The sequence below is a fragment of the Mastigoproctus giganteus genome, chromosome 4 (assembly GCF_048544385.1).
Source record: "Mastigoproctus giganteus isolate SK-2022 chromosome 4, ASM4854438v1, whole genome shotgun sequence".
Lineage (NCBI taxonomy): Eukaryota > Metazoa > Arthropoda > Arachnida > Uropygi > Thelyphonidae > Mastigoproctus > Mastigoproctus giganteus.
The window spans coordinates 204,698,863-204,715,401 of record NC_143578.1 but is presented as its reverse complement, the minus strand read 5'-3'; the positions used below and the strand labels follow the sequence as shown (position 1 = coordinate 204,715,401).

General features: G+C 37.3%; 1 protein-coding gene across 1 annotated transcript in view; it reads right to left on the bottom strand.

Moving 5' to 3' along the window:
• Positions 1–16,539, bottom strand: part of Pbp95 (proximal sequence element A Pbp95) — a 542,864-nt gene that overhangs the window by 229,461 nt on the left and 296,864 nt on the right. Inside the window, exon 13 of the mRNA XM_090372002.1 lies at positions 7,036–7,127. Coding sequence (XP_090228128.1) covers positions 7,036–7,127 — 92 coding nt within the window. The remainder of the gene's footprint in view (positions 1–7,035; positions 7,128–16,539) is intronic.

Genomic DNA, 16,539 nt, shown 5'->3' with positions numbered 1-16,539 from the left:
AAGAATGTCAATGATACAGTCCTTCTGAACAACCACACCTGAGTCAATTAAATATTGAGAATGTTAAAGGACAAAAGTTCAAACTTTTTACATCTTATTGCATGTGATTAGGATCTGTCATACAGACAATGAAGCGCATGATTTTCAGAAGGTAATCATGTATTCAGATAAAGCAAAATTCAGATTAAATTTTATGAATCATCACAACTACATTTATGATACCATCAACAATCCACCCTCACTCTACAGGAAGATGTTAACCTATAATAAACCAGCATGTGGATGGAACTCTCCTCTCATAGGATAATCTGACTTTACAAATTCGTTGATATTGTTATGGGTAAAACTGTTAAATTTTTAATGAATGATGACATTCTAGCAAAAAGAAACATTTCTGGGTAAATGGTGGTCTTTGAACAGGATGGGGCAGTCCATATTTTCACTCTGATGTATGTGTTTATCTGAGTATTTAATTTCTTAAAAAAATGGACAGCTTTCAGAGAGAATGCTTTTAATTATTCCCCAAGGACACAAAACCTCACTCACCCAGACTTCTTTTTTTTTTTTTTTTTTTTCAGGATAAAAAAAAAAAAAAAAAGACTGGATACCAAAAAGATAAAGTGTACACTCAAACCACAATGAAGGATTTGAAGATGATTCTACAGGAAGCAAGCAAAATTACAGCTCATATGTATGGCACCATAACTGTCAGGCTGTTGAGAAAATGTAATTTATGTATATATGCTAGGAGGGCCATTTTGAACATGTAACTTGTTTAATGCACCACCCTTCTTTTATCTAATGTATTTGAAACCCTCTTTGATTCACATTTAATCAATAAACTTTCTAAGCATATCTACATCTTGATTTTGAGTTAATTAAATAAACAGTCACACTGCACTTCCAACAACAATCTAAATCACTATCATTAGTATTAGTAAAGGCACATGATGTGCAGGAAAGTAAGCTTATAAACCCTTCACATTTCACACATCCACTCACTCCAAGTGTTTGTCTAGTTGTGCTTGAATCTACTTAAGCTATCAACTTCCACAATGACAGATGGAAGTTTATTCCAGCAATCAACCACCCGCTGGCTAAAGGCAAATTTCCACACATTTACAACTGTCTTTCCTCAATTTCAATTTATGTCCCCTCAGGTGATTAATCTGGGCAAGAGGAAGAACCCCATCAGCACTGAGCATGCTAAAATCATTCAAGGCTTTATACACCTCAATCAGATTGCCTCACAGGTGCCTAGTCTCCAGATACTGTAATTTGCAAAACTTAAGCCTTTCTTTGTAAGAGCAACCCTTTGTTCCAATCACTAATCTTGTTGCCCTTCTCTGTACTCGTTACACCAGCTCTACATCCTTCTTAAAATGAGGCCTTCAGATCTGTATACAGTACTCAAGGTCTGGCCTGACCATTGCCTTATACAAGGGGAAAATAAACTCGTTATCCCTGCTAGAAAGATTCCTCTATATCATTGACAAGACACCATGAGCTACTCTTGTAGACAGTCTTCATTGCTCAGAAAACTTCATATCTACCTGCACAATTACTCCCAGGTCCTTTTCATTCTCTACCACTGTCAGTGTAGTATCACACAGTTAAAACGTTACTCTGGGGTTACTGCTTCCCATATGCAGTACTTTACATTTGTCAATGTTAAACTTCAGTTGCCACTTCTCAGCCCATCTGCTCAAATTTTCTAGATCCTGTTGCAACATCATACTGTCATTTTCCCTGGGGCTAACATCTTGTGAGTATGGGCTGAGCACACCCAAGGTCCTGAGCAGGATATCATCATTCATCTCTTTCTTGGTGATTCCTTTCTACTTCTCTCTCTCTCTCTCTCTTTCTCTCTCAGGGCAACTCGGGAATTGTTTTTTGGCTGGTGCAGCATAAGCCTCAGGCTTCCTTGCACCATATATGGCTAATAATAATAATAACATCACCACGAGGTGCAAGGTGATAACCCAGACTGAGTACACTCATAGACATGACCAAGTAGCCAGGATAATACATCAGAAGCTAGCGAGGAAATACCAGTTGACCAGAGAAAGTGTACCATACTACAAGTACAAAACCCAGGCAGTACTAGAGACCCCAACCCACAAACTGTACTGGAACCGCACCATGATAACAGATAAGTCCATCCTGCACAACAGGCCGAATATAACTCTTGTGGACAAGATGGAAAAGGCCACCTACCTGATTGACATAGTGGTGCCCAACACTAGCAATGTCCAGAAAACCCATGAGGAAAAAATTAGGAAATACACGAACCTGAGACATGAGGTCAAGGAGATGTGGTATATGCAACAAGAAACGACCATCCCAATCATCGTGTCAACGAACGGTATGGTGCCAAAGACCCTACATAACAGCTTAGCAGCAATAGGTCTCCAACAGAACACTTACAAGGAACTCCAGAAAGTCGCAATCCCGAAAACCTATAGGATAGTCAGAGAGTTCCTCGACCAACAGTAACACCAGACATTACAACCACCCTGCGTATTTGGTAGCAGTACCGGTCATGGAGTGGAATCCCCAATCAGGGTGATATAATATAAGAGCAAGAATAATAATAATTAGTGTCATTAACAACCCTGCTGACCTTTGTATCGTCTGCAAACCTGGACATTAAGCCTGATATACCATCATCAATTTCATTAATAAATACAGAAAACAACAATGGACCCAACACTGAACCTGGGGGTACTCCACTAATAACATTAGTCTACAAAGAGCAGTGTCCATCGATTATCACATTCTGTCTTCTCCCACTCAACCATCTATTTATCCATAGCAGCAATTTACCTCCAATGCCACACTGCTCCAATTTGTGCAGCGGTCTTCCATGTGCAACAGTATCAAAAGCCTTTCTAAATTAGAAATATATGACATCAAAATTATTCTTTGCATAGAGTTCCTTTGTGACCACATCATAGTATCCAATCAAATTGGTCAGACAAGACTTCCCCTTAACGAACCCATACTGGGTTCAAGTTATAACTGAAGTCTTGTCTAGATCCTGCAGTGCTTCTTTAACCAGTGCCTCTATTAATTTCCATGGAACAGAAGTTAAGCTGACAGATCTGTAATTATTTGTGTTGTCCTTTGATCCTCCTTTCTGAATTGGGGACACATTCGCACATTTCCAGTCCATGGGTTCCTCCACTAAATCCAAGGAAGTTAACATTAGTATTAGTAGAGGCATATGATGCAAGAAAGCAAACTTATGCAGCATCACCCAAAAAAAAAGCTCCCATTTCACCCCTCCATTCGTTCCAAATACCTGTCCAGCTCAGCCTTAAAAAGCTCTCATAATTATGGCTAAGGGTTTACTTACTTCCTTTGCTGCCTCCTTTGATATAACTGAATAGATCTCATCCACCCCAAGTGCCTTTTTTATATTTATCTGCAACAATTTCTCCTCCACTTTGCTCTCAGTTATTACAAAATCATCTAGCTCAATTCAAAATTTAATTCACCTCTCGCAATCTCCTCATTGAATAACTCCTCATATGTGAATGTAGATGCAAAATACTCATTTAGTTTGTTTGCTTCCTGAGCAGGATCATCAACAGTTGAACCATCAATGTCAAGTGGACCAATCTGATTCATCCCCTTCCTTCTAGAATTTACATAAGTAAAGAACTCTTTGCTGTTTTTCTTTCCATCCTTTGCCTGCATAAACTCCTTTGTGACTTGGTTACAGACCAGCTTATATCTATCCCATTTTTCTTCTCTGCCATATGTCTCATTCATTCATCTGACACTCATTTAGACCTAAACCTTGAATAATATTTCTTAGTTGGTATGAAAAGTCTAGTAGCTTCCAAGATTAATTCTTTGAATGCTTCCCATTTTGAATTTACTGTTGGTAACATCATCAGTTGGTCCTATTGTATAGAATTTATATACTGTCTCAGACCACCGTAGTCACCTTTACGAAAGCAAAAACCGTTCCCTTCACCCCTGATTGTAATTAACTCTTTGAGTAAATTCCACTTCAGCACACTATGATCACTGCCACCTAGTGGTTCCTTTATCTGCAGATTCTCAATGCATGAAGAATCACTACTGATAATCAGTTGAAGAGTATTACTCCCTCTAGTTGCCTCCCGAACATGCTGCTGTAGAAAACAATCATCCAATAAATCCACAAAAGCCTTGCTAGTGTGTGAGTGACCAACCCACAATTCCAGTCAATATCTGGGTAATTAAAATCCCCCATTATAAGATACCCTCATTTACTGGCTCACTCTATTCTCTGTACAGTTGTTTGTTATACTCATCAGCGTCATTATCATTATTATTAATATCCATATGATACAAAGAAGCCTGAGGCTTATGCTGCACCAGGGAAAAAAAAAAAAAAAAAAGTTCCCAAGAAAGAGAAGAATGATGATATCCAGCTCAGGACCCTGGGTGTGCCAAGCCCATACTCACCAGATGTGCGTCCCCGGCCTATAACACACCCCTACTCTCAATTTTGCTTTCTCGGTGCTTACGTTACACCAAACAGACTCAACACTGCACTGTCCAGACATGTTGACTGGCTGTACTTCCTTGGATTTTGTGTGTTTCTTAACTAATAGCATAACACCTCCTCCTTTCCTATCCTGTCTATCCTTCCTGTACACATTGTACTCCCATTCATTATATTATATCTGTGTATATAGTGCATTCATTATATCTGTGTGACATCACATCTCTGATATCCCAACAATATCTGCCTTTGATGTTTTGACCAACACCTCAAAAATTCATCAAATTTATTTACCAAACTCCTAGCAGCATTGGTGTACACGCACTTGTTCCTCTTCTTAGCTACCCTAACACAGCCCATGTATTTACTTGTTCCACAATGACTCCCAGTAGTCTCTGAAATCCCCTGCACCTTGTTTTCCCAGATGCTGCTCATTCCAATAGAAGCAGTGCAAGAATAACTTTCACCTAAGGAAGCAGCTACTGTTAATCTATTAGTCCGTCTATCCCCCCAAGCTAGCAGTTTTCCGACCAACCTAACTTAATTACTGCCTCGATAGCATCAGCAAATATTCTTGCACCCTTTCTATTTAAGTGTATCACATCCCTGTTCCTGTTAACAAGCACAGATCATGCTGAGAAAAATTCTACCCCTTGAGCCTTGAAAAATCTTTCCAGGACCGAATTGATCGACAAGGCTCTCATCATATACTCCATCCTATTGTGTCTGGGCAGAACTGCAGACACTTTCCAATCCTAACTCGTGGCCTTTTTTCAACATTGACCCGTACTTGTTAAGTAATTCTGCCGGTCTCCTACTCTTAATATCATTAATGCCAACATATTAACAAATACAACAATATCACCTTTTGTGCCCTTAAAAGATGATATCTGCTCTACAATATAATCAACCTTTGACCCTGGCAAACATACCCTGGTACTGTACTGTACTACCTATCCTTTTTGCACAATATATTCCCCATTTCCCTGACAATAGAGTCACCGAGAACAACTAGTTCCTTTGAACTTCCTATCCAGAAAACTGATCTTGGTTGAAATTATTCCCCATGATTTCAGCCAAGAATAATTTTCTGGATAAGAAAGAACAATGCAAATTGGAGGAGATATGATGGACCACTCAATTCTGAGTATTATTAATTACTAGAATACCTGTGGCAAATATTTTGCCAAAACTGTTTCTGAGAAGAAGTAAACATAAATATTGAAGTATCCTCTCCGTCGGCTCCTTTCATTGCTAGCTAAGGTGTCAGTGGGATGGACTCGGGTAATAAAACAACTAAAAATGCCATTTGATAATTTTTCCCATGTATAACTACATCAACATTTAAAAAAATTATGAGGATTTTGAAACTGCTATGTAAAGTTGTTCATGAGCAAAAATGCCAACTTATTTGAAAGTCTGATCCTGAGATTTGTTGATTGTGATACAATGGCTAAAAAACTGTCTTCTCTTCAAAGTAAATCGCAAGTTAGTTTCAGTAGGAAATAAATCAATTCTCAAGATTTGAAAATTGCCCATAAAATTTTTTGGATTTTTAAAATTTTAATTCTAAATAAAACCTATTTGCAACAGAAATTAAGTAAAAAGCTTGTCTGAGTTATTCATGTTCAAAGAGTGTCACAAGCAAATTATATAAAAAATGCATGATTCTAACTTATTCCGTAATAAGATGTTTCCATCTTATTGCAAGATAAAAAGTAGAAATGAAGTAGCTGTAAGTTATTACTAACTTTCGGCTACTGGTGGGATTTGTTTTTAACATTTTGTAGATGCTGGTGTCCTTTAGTAGATCTTGGACTTTTTCGATATAATCCTTCTTATTGATTATGACTGTTGTTTCTTTTGTCTCCTTTTGATATATGGATATTTCTGTCTTCCTTCAGGTTTGTTAAAGCTTTTCTTTCACAGGTAGTTATATTGTTATTCTCCTTATAGATCCTCTTGTAATCTGTGTTGTGTAGTAACTGCATGACTATTGATGGTATCCTTGGCTTGATAGTCCTGAACGTTCCTTAAACTGTTGCGGAGGTGGGCTAGGAAGTCTAGGGTGGGGATATGGCTAGGTGCTTAGGTTATGTCCTTCACTAACTGTATGAAGTAGTAGTGATCATCTTTTCCTGGGGATGCATTTATGGTGGCAATATGATATTAAAAAGGCTATTTGTAGTCTACACTGTACAGTTCAGTTCAAGATCACATTTATTTTATGTAAATACTTTCTGATCTCATTTATTCCTGATTTATTTATAGATGAGACCATTAATCGAGATCAGATAACTATAACCCCAAATGACATGGTCATTAAAAATTCCTCCAATGGGATTTATCCCATTGGAGATATTTTTAATCAACATGAACCTTTCCAAACAAGTAACAAAACTATTATTATTATTATTCAGGAGTTTCTGCTTCCAGTTACACACATTTATGATATAAATCCAATGTAACATCCATTAATATAAAATTAAATTCTTAATTTAATTCATTTTTCTAAATTCTTTTAACCTACTAACCTTTCTCGACACTGTGAATTGCTCCGACCAGGCAAGTAACTCTGAATTTTCATCCATTGTTTTCCATATTTTTTAACGGCTGCTAACAGAATCTACAAAACACAGAGAAAAAAAAAAAAAAAAAAAAGACAGTCGGTTGATGGATTGGTAATAAGTAATTTTCTTTATATTTAATGATCACCATATTATTCTTTATCTTCTGTGATGTAACAGATGTCAATAATGATATTAATTTAAACCAGCTAAAACTAACACCAAGTAATAAACTTATAAATGAAGTGTATAAATAAATATGTAATTACAAACTCAATAAAAATTTAGGATTGAAAGCTTCAAGACTATGGAAAACTTATTAGACACATGTTAGTGCACTGCATCAAGAATGTATGTAGCAAGTCAACCGAAGTTAATTGGCATTGTTTCATTTACATTTCATATTCTACAAGTTATGGATGCAGGGGACTTTAATTAAGTGGATGGATTTGTCACATTGATTAGTTATATCTAATTTTGGGACAAAATATTATCTTATCAGAAAAGATATAGATTTTTAAAGACTGAGTTTTAATTAGTAAAGGCGTAAACGGCCCTATAATAGAGCCACTGCTGGAGAAAGACATGGTGACCTACTCCAGTATTTTTCACTGGAAAACTTTATTAACAAGCCCAAGGATTTATCAGAGATGATACGTGAATGATGTAGTTGTTGTTTGTATTACATTTAATGACACAAGGGTTGCCTGTGGCCAAATTGTGTCTGTTCATAGTTTATGTAGAGGCAACATATTGTTATAGATGTTAAATTATATCCTCCTGTACAGGCCAATACATTTTAAATATATCAAAAGTTTGTCTATATTTGCTTCATTTCCTATAAAATGAGATAGATCATGTGAGATATTCAACGTAGAAAGTGACTGAATGGTGTTTGACGGGATGGTTAAATGTAAGGGACAATCAACCAGAAAACGACAGGCCATAAGTTGTCTTTGACAATATGAGCACTGTGGTGGATTTTCTCCCAATAATAGGAAGAGATGAGTATGATGAGTGTGGCCAATTCTGAGTCTTGCCAATACCACTTCATCTTGTCTGTTTAAGCAGAAGCCAGATGGCCATAGCTTTGGATTTTGTTTTATCTGGTAAGGTTTATTGTTGGTATTACTTTTCCAGATCTGTAACCATTTATCCTATCACACTTTGCAGATGACAGACTTGTAGTCAGTGTAAGGAACCTCAGGATTTTGTGAGAGAGCCCTGGTTGAGGATATGAATGAGGCAGGAAACTGTACGGTGCAGTTTTGTCAAGAAAATTGATTAAGGATTACAAACATATGGTTTATCCAACCTAAGCGACATTTGTACCCATGAACATTCTCAAATCAAATTGACTACATCATGTGCAGTCAAAGATGGAAAAGCTCTGTTTTTTCAGTGAAAACATTACGTGGTGCAGACTGCGGCTGGAACCACCAACTCTTAGTAGCCAAAGTCAGGCCCAAATTCTATAATACCGAGATGAATGCTGCACCATAGAAATATGACATAGATAAAATTTCACCATTGTACATGGTTGAGATAAAAAACAAGATTCAACTCGTTTAACTACACGGAAAGGCAACCAGACATATTTTGGGAGGAAATAAGACTCATTGTCACTGAAACAGCACAGCAATACATCCCATACAAAAAACGTGCAAAATCAAGTAAGTGACTGTCAGAACAAACTGTCAAAATTTCTGAAAAAAGGCTAAAGCTGCTGGAGATAGAGATGAGACAAGAAGGCTTCATGCAGAATTCCAAAGAGCAGTCAGAAAAGACAAGGAAAAATGCCGGAACAAATGATGAATAGAAATGGAAGATGATAATAACAAAAATGGGCACACAAGAGATCTCTTCACACAAATAAAGAAGATCCAGACACATTTCACTACTTGTAAGGGCTCAATAAAAGACAAAGATGGAAACGAACTGAATAATCAACAAAGAATTAGGAAAAGATGGCAGGAATGCACGGAAGAACTGTATACAAATAAAAACAAACATCAACAGATTGAAGTGAAAGGGCAGGATGACTAGAACAGAATATTTTAGAGGAAGAGGTAGTATGGGAGCTGCAACAACTACCAAGGAGAAAAACCCCTGGAATTGATGGAATACAATCAGAATTGTTAACAATTTTGCCAATTACAGTTATTGCAGCTCTCTGCTGGGAGATTTCGAAAAGCAATCTGTGGCCAAAAGACTGGAAGAGATCAATGTTTCATTCCAATCCCGAAGAAGGAAGACACCTGAAATTGCTTAAACTACCATACAATACTGCAATAATTAAAGACAAACCCCAGCCAAGGAATAAAAAATTTTTACTATAAAAATAATGTGATACACTATCGGAAATATTACAATAAATTACGATAAAATAATTTAAGAGGCACTTGTGAGCACATGCCCGCTATTAAGACTGCTAATTATGCAAGGTCTGCTGTGACAGAGCATTTCTGGGAGAAGCAGCATCGGATCTCCCCTGAAGATGCAGTCATTACGGACCGTGCCCATGGATTTTGGGAACGCAAGTGGCTCGAGAGTTTGCGAATCGGTTCATCCAGATACTATTAACAGGGACAGGGGGACATGTTTACACCCCCCCTGTTTGAGGTAGTTGTCCTCAGACGGGGTAACCGGTTCTGTTTGACACGTTCCCGAGCCTCTTCCGTTTCCGATGCGCGCGTGGGGAATGCCGACCATGTGTCTGATGGACCACGTGCATGAGTGCCATGGGTCTGCTACTTAAGGATGTGTCATTGCTTTTAATCCAGTTTATTTTAGATAATTTTATTGCTTCGGTATATTTTTAACGTTTTATCGTAATTTATTGTAATATTTCCGATAGTGTATCACATTATTTTTATAGTAACAATTTTTTATTCCTTGGCTGGTGGTTTGTCTTTAATTATTGCAGTATGGAATTTCCCAGCCCCATAGGCCTGTTTGAAGATGTACCATACAATAGCCTCGATATTACATGCAATAAAATTCTACTGAAAATCATTCAAGCATGATTGTATAGAATCATGGAAACAGAACTGCCTGATATTCACGCTGGTTTCTGCAAAGGAAGAGGCACTCGTGATCACATCGCAAGCATCAGTTGGATCATGGAAAAAGCCCATGAATTTCAGAAAGATGTATACATGTGTTTCATTAACTGTACCAAAGCATTTGATTGTGATGAACATGAAAAACTGTGGAATTCTTTGATAGAATTGGGGGTACAGGCCCACTTGGTTTAGCTAATAAGATCATTGTATACCAATCAGCAAGCAACTGTCAGAGCAATATTTGGAGATACAGACTGGTTTGAAGTAAGAAAAGGTATGTGAGAGAACTATATATTATCCCCATTTCTATTTAATTTGTATACTGATTCAGTTGAGAGAAACTTGGATTTTCACTCCAATTTCTAACTTGAATGAGTCAGAAAATGGAGTGAAAGACGGAAGAAACCGATAATTTAAGATGTGCAAATGATACAACTCTGCTTGCAGAAAATGAGGAAAATCTAACACAATTGATTTTAACGGCTAAAGATGAGAGCGACAAAGCAGGACTGCAGCTTAACATCAAGAAAACAAAAATTATGACAATAGCTGGGACAGGAGAAGTTAAAATTAACAATGAAGATGTCGAATCTGTTCAGGAATTCATCTTTCTTGGATTTAAGAATCTGGCCTGAAATTAGAATAATTTCACTTGGATGCAGTGCAATGATGAACATAGAAAAGATATGGAAAGACAAAGATGTCAGCCTTACATTAAAGATCCGAATGGTTAATGCTATAGCGTTTCCCATAACAACTTACGGGCATGAAAGCTGGACAATGAAAAACGCAGAGAGAAGAAAAATTGATGTTTTTGAACTCTAGTGCTGGAGAAAGCTGCTTCACACAGAGAGGTTTTGGATTGCATCAAGCCAGAAACATCACTGGAACCCAAAATCACCAAGCTACGATTGACGTATTTCAGTTACACAATGCAATCCTATTCATTGGAAAAAGCGATAATGCTAGGAAAGATCAGTGGAACAAGAAGAGGTCGGCAAAGAACATGCTGGCTCGACACCATCAAGAGTGACACTGACATGAAGGACTTGAAAGAAGCTGCTGAAGACTGGACAGCATGGAGGAAACTCACCCATAAAGTCCCCAAAAGTCAGCTGCGACTGAACAGATGAAAAGAATAACAACAATTGTAAATGCCTTCACCTTTGTGATAGAAGCTCCTAAAGTTAATAGTATGGTTTAGCATCCTTCTAATATTCAAATATGTGAAAAATTTTATTACTGAAGTTTGCCAGCTTTCCCAATATCTTTTCAGTCTACCTGAACATGTTTTTACTATCATTTATTCCCCAAGTAACGCTCTTTGTTGAAGCCTTGTCTATCTTTTCCTTCCTTTTTCTTTCCTTTCTTTCCATCAGTTCAGTGGTCATCCAGTTTGATTAAGGTCTAGAACAATAATACTTATAATTATATTTTATATAACATTTTTAGCAATTATATTTGTTCAATTCACTAAGTGTTCCTATTGATTAGAATTCAAATAATGCCCAATACGATTGTAAATTATTGCCAAAAACCCTTTTCTTGATAAAGTTATCCCTTGAGATCGGGCCTAAGCTGAATGTTAATGGTATTCTTCCAATTGCTGAGACTACACATGAGGGGGAATAAATTCAAGTTGAAGAAGGATGGTTGCAGGATTGTGTTGAATACGAAAAATTGTAGAATTTTTTGTGTTCAACACAAATGTGCAGAAGTTTGCCTTCAGCCAGTGTGTGGTTGATTGTTGGAACAGGCTTCCATCTGGTGTTGTAAAGTGCATGGGTTGAAAAAATTCAAGGGAAAACTAGACAAATTCTTGGAGGGTATGAGTGGATGAATTTATTTATTTTATATATATATATATATATATATTTTTTTTTTTTTTTTGCTGATAGTATATATGCTTGCTTTCTTGCATCAGTTGCCATTACTACTACTACTACAAAATTAATGCATTATGATCAGAACTTGCCACCGATTCTTTACCCCACTAGTGGGTGTGTCCAGAATCAAGCACATGGGATACAGAACACAATTATTTTTTTTTTTTATTTTTTTTTTTTCTGGAATAAAAAGTTGAAGTTATGCATTTTATTGATTTTCTGACACTATATTGCATTATAAGATTAAATAATCTTTAGAAACAGCAGTTATCCTAAAAAAAATATCACTTCCTGTTTATCTCATTTCCAAAGGACAGCAATAGAGTAAGCAAAATCAGATGTAGAGAGCATTTTGTGTATAAATATGAAACCAAAAAGAACATTTTATGGTTTTACTTCTCTAATTAAATTAATGGCACTGATCAAAGCTAAATGTCATATTGAAGTTTCACACTGTTCTACAGGTTTTGTAATTTTTAAGTTTGTCTGTTTTTCCTTTATAAGACATACCAAGTGTGCCTGACAGAGGTTTAATGCAGAGTTCTCACCACCAGTTGAATCTTCAGAAAAAAATATGGTAAAGATATTGTTCAGTCTTGTGGTATCTCTAAGGTGTAGATATATGAATAATCCCTGATCAATACACAAAGCTGCTGTGCAAACAATTTACAGTCAATTTCTGGAAAGTTAATATCCCACATGATCATTTCTGCTTGTCAACTCCACAAAATATGTCTCCATAAAGTGTCAACATATTCATTTCATATGGAGCACATTCGCAATCTCATTTTGTTTTCACTTAAATCACACCATACTAGTTCTTACATATTTAGTTACATACTCTTCTTGAATTAATATGCTTCTCAGTTAAAAACCTATGCTTTTAACATTTTTATCTGCCACCCTTCTCTCATTATTATTATTATTATTATCTCTTTCTTCTGCTTATAGGTTTCTTCTTATCCCATGAAGAGCTCTGGTACTAGTTACTGTTATTTTTGGTGCAAGGACTGCTTAGGCCATATCTTGCCTATCAGTGATGTGGAATTTACCCATGGTGACTGTTATGGAAACAGTCCGAAACAATCATATAATTTTATCCATTTAAGAAAGCAGAATCACTGTATGAGATTAGCATTGTTACCTATGATATGTTATTTGTTACCTATATGGAAGTTGATAGCCTAAATAAGTTTAAGGCTCAGCTGGACATGTATTTCGAACGAACAGAGGAGTGAAGTGGAAGTGGTTATTTTTTATTTATTTATTATTATTATTATTTTTTTTTTTTGGCTGATGCTGCATAAGCTTGCTTTCTTGCATCAAATGCCTCTAGTGCTTTCTTGCATCAAATGCCTCTAACTAATATAACAGAGTTTCATAGATTCGTCAAGATTGTAAGAAAACAAAGTTGCCAGGTATGAAAGCATCCAACAAGAATCTGCTTCATTTTGAACATAGAGTTGCAATGCACACACTGTGAAAGATCATTTCCTGTGAGGAGAAACTGATGAGTAATCTGACTGTGACCAATTAATGCAATGGGTTAAGATTGGTGTGAGATAAGCACTGCGAAAGGAAAAATAAGAGTAGGAGTGTGTTATAGGCCTAATGACTTGAATGAGTACAATGAACAATTGTACAGAGAAATAGAGTGGGCCAGTAAATCAGAATGTCTTATAATGGGGGATTTTAACTTCCCAGATATTGACTGGAACTTGTGGGCTGGTCACTCACACACTAGTCAGACTTTTGTGGATTTATTGGATGATTGTTTTCTGCAGCAGCATGTTCGAGAGGCAACCAGAGAAAGTAACACTCTTGATCTGGTTATCAGCAGTGATCATTCGTGTATTAAGAATTTGCACATAAAGGAACCACTAGGTGGCAGTGATCACAGTGTGCTGAAGTGGGATTTACTCAAAGAGGTAACTACCGTCAGGGGTAAAGGAAAGGGTTTTTGCTTCCGTAAAGGGGAGTACAGTGGTCTCAGACAGTTTTTAAATTCTGTACAGTGGAATCAACTGACGATGTTACAAACAGTAAATTCTAAGTGGGAAGCATTCAAGGAATTAATCGTGGAAGCTACTAGACTTTATATACCGATTAAGAAATATCGTTCAAGGTTTAGGCCTAAATGGTTATCAAATGAACTAATGAGACTCGTGACAGAGAAGAAAAAGGCATGGGATGCATATAAATTATCAGGTGACGCAGAAGCCTGTGGCAGATATAAGCTAGTCTGTAATCAGGTCACAAAGGAGGTTCGGCAGGCGAATGCGGATTACGAGAAATCTTTGGCAAAAGATGCTAAGAAAAACAGCAAGGATTTCTTTACTTATATAAACTCTAAAAGGAAGGGAATGAATATGATTGGTCCACTTGACATCAATGGTTCGACTGTTGATGATCCTGCTCAGATAGCAAACAAACTGAATGAATATTTTGCATCTACATTCACACGTGAGGAATTATTACAGTTTGAAAATGGAAGAAGGTTATCAAATTGTAGCAGTGTGCTTAATGATTTTGTAATAACTGAGAGCAAAGTGGAGGAGAAATTGTTGAAGTTAAACATAAGAAAGGCACCTGGGGTGGATGGGATCTATCCAGTTATATTAAAGGAGGCGGCAAAGCAACTAAGCAAACCCTTAGCCATAATTATGAGAGCATCCTTGGACTCAGGGGAGGTTCCCACGGACTGGAGATGTGCAAATGTGTCCCCAATTCACAAAGGTGGATCGAAGGGTGACACGAGTAATTACAGACCAGTTAGTTTAACTTCTGTTCCGGGTAAAATAATGGAGTCACTGGTTAAAGATGCATTGCAGGATCATCTAGACAAGACTGCAGCAATAATTCAAACACAGCATGGGTTTGTTAAGGGAAAGTCTTGTCTGACAAATTTGATTGGTTATTATGATGTGGTCACAAAGGAACTGGATGCAAAAAATAATTTTGATATCATATACTTGGATTTCAGGAAAGCTTTTGACACTGTTGCGCATGGAAGACTACTGTACAAATTGGAGCAGAATGATATTAAGGGTAAGTTGCTACAATGGATAAAAGGATGGTTAAGTGCTAGAAGACAGAGAGTGGTAATCAATGGGTGCTGCTCTTCTTGGACTAATGTTATTAGTGGAGTCCCACAGGGTTCGGTGTTAGGTCCACTGTTGTTTTGTATATTTATCAATGAAGGTATATCAGGCTTAATGTCGAAGTGTGCAGATGATACAAAGGTTGGCAGGGTTGTTAATGACAGTAATGGCAGTGTGCTACTGCAAAAGGATCTAGATAATTTGGGCAGATGGGCTAAGAAGTGGCAACTGAAGTTCAACCTTGACAAATGCAAAGTACTGCATATGGGTAGAAGTAACCCCAGAGAAACGTACCAACTGTGTGGTACTACACTTAAGGTGGTAGAAAATGAAAAAGACCTGGGAGTAATTGTGCAGTCAGATATGAAGTTTTCTGAGCAGTGCAGACGGGCTGCTAGGGCGCGTCATGGGGTTTTGTCAATGATATACAGGAATTTTGCTAGCAGGGAAAAGGAGGTGATTGGCCCTCTGTATAAGGCAATGGTCAGGCCACGCCTTGAGTACTGCGTACAGGTCTGGAGGCCTCATTTTAGGAAGGATGTAGATTTACTTGAGCGTGTACAGAGAAGGGCAACAAGATTGGTGAGGGGAATGAAGGGATTCTCTTACCAAGAGAGGCTTAAGTTCTGCAAATTGCAGTGGCTGGAGACTAGGCACCTGTGCGGTGATCTGATTGAGGTCTATAAGGCCTTGAATGGGTTGAGCACGCTGAATTCTGATGGGATCCTTCCACTTGTTCAGATTACGAACCTACGGGGACATAAGTTCAAATTAAGAAAGGACAGATGTAGAATAGATGTGCGGAAATTTGCCTTTAGCCAGCGGGTGGTTAATTGCTGGAACAAACTTCCATCTGTCGTTGTGGAAGTTGATAGGTTAAATAAATTTAAGGAGGAACTGGACAGGCATTTGGAGGGAATGGTGTGATTATTTTTTTTTTTTTTTTTTTTTTTTTGGCTGATGCTGCATAAGCTCCTACACTTGCTTTCTTGCATCATGTGCCACTACTACTACTACTATCACTTCCTACTTTCTGGTTGCACGGAAACTAGAAGCCCATAACTGTGGTTCTGGTTTTCTTTGAAAGAGCTTATTATTCATTTGAGCTTGCCATAGAAGTGTGCATTGTTCATTATATATCCTTCATATATTAGATCTGTAATCAACACATGGAATGCAAAAACATGATCAGGCTGGGTTGCATAGAGGTATGGTAGCATAGTCTGCACATTCATTTCCTGATATCTCAGTGTGGCCTGGGATCTTGTAAGGGTACAAAAGGTGATACTGTTGTACAGATTGGAACTAATGACATTAAGAGTAAGACATCTGAAGATTTACTCAATAAGTACAGGACAATGCTGAAAAAAAAGTCATGAGGTAGGGTTGATTGTGAAAGCGTCTGCAATTCTGCCCTGA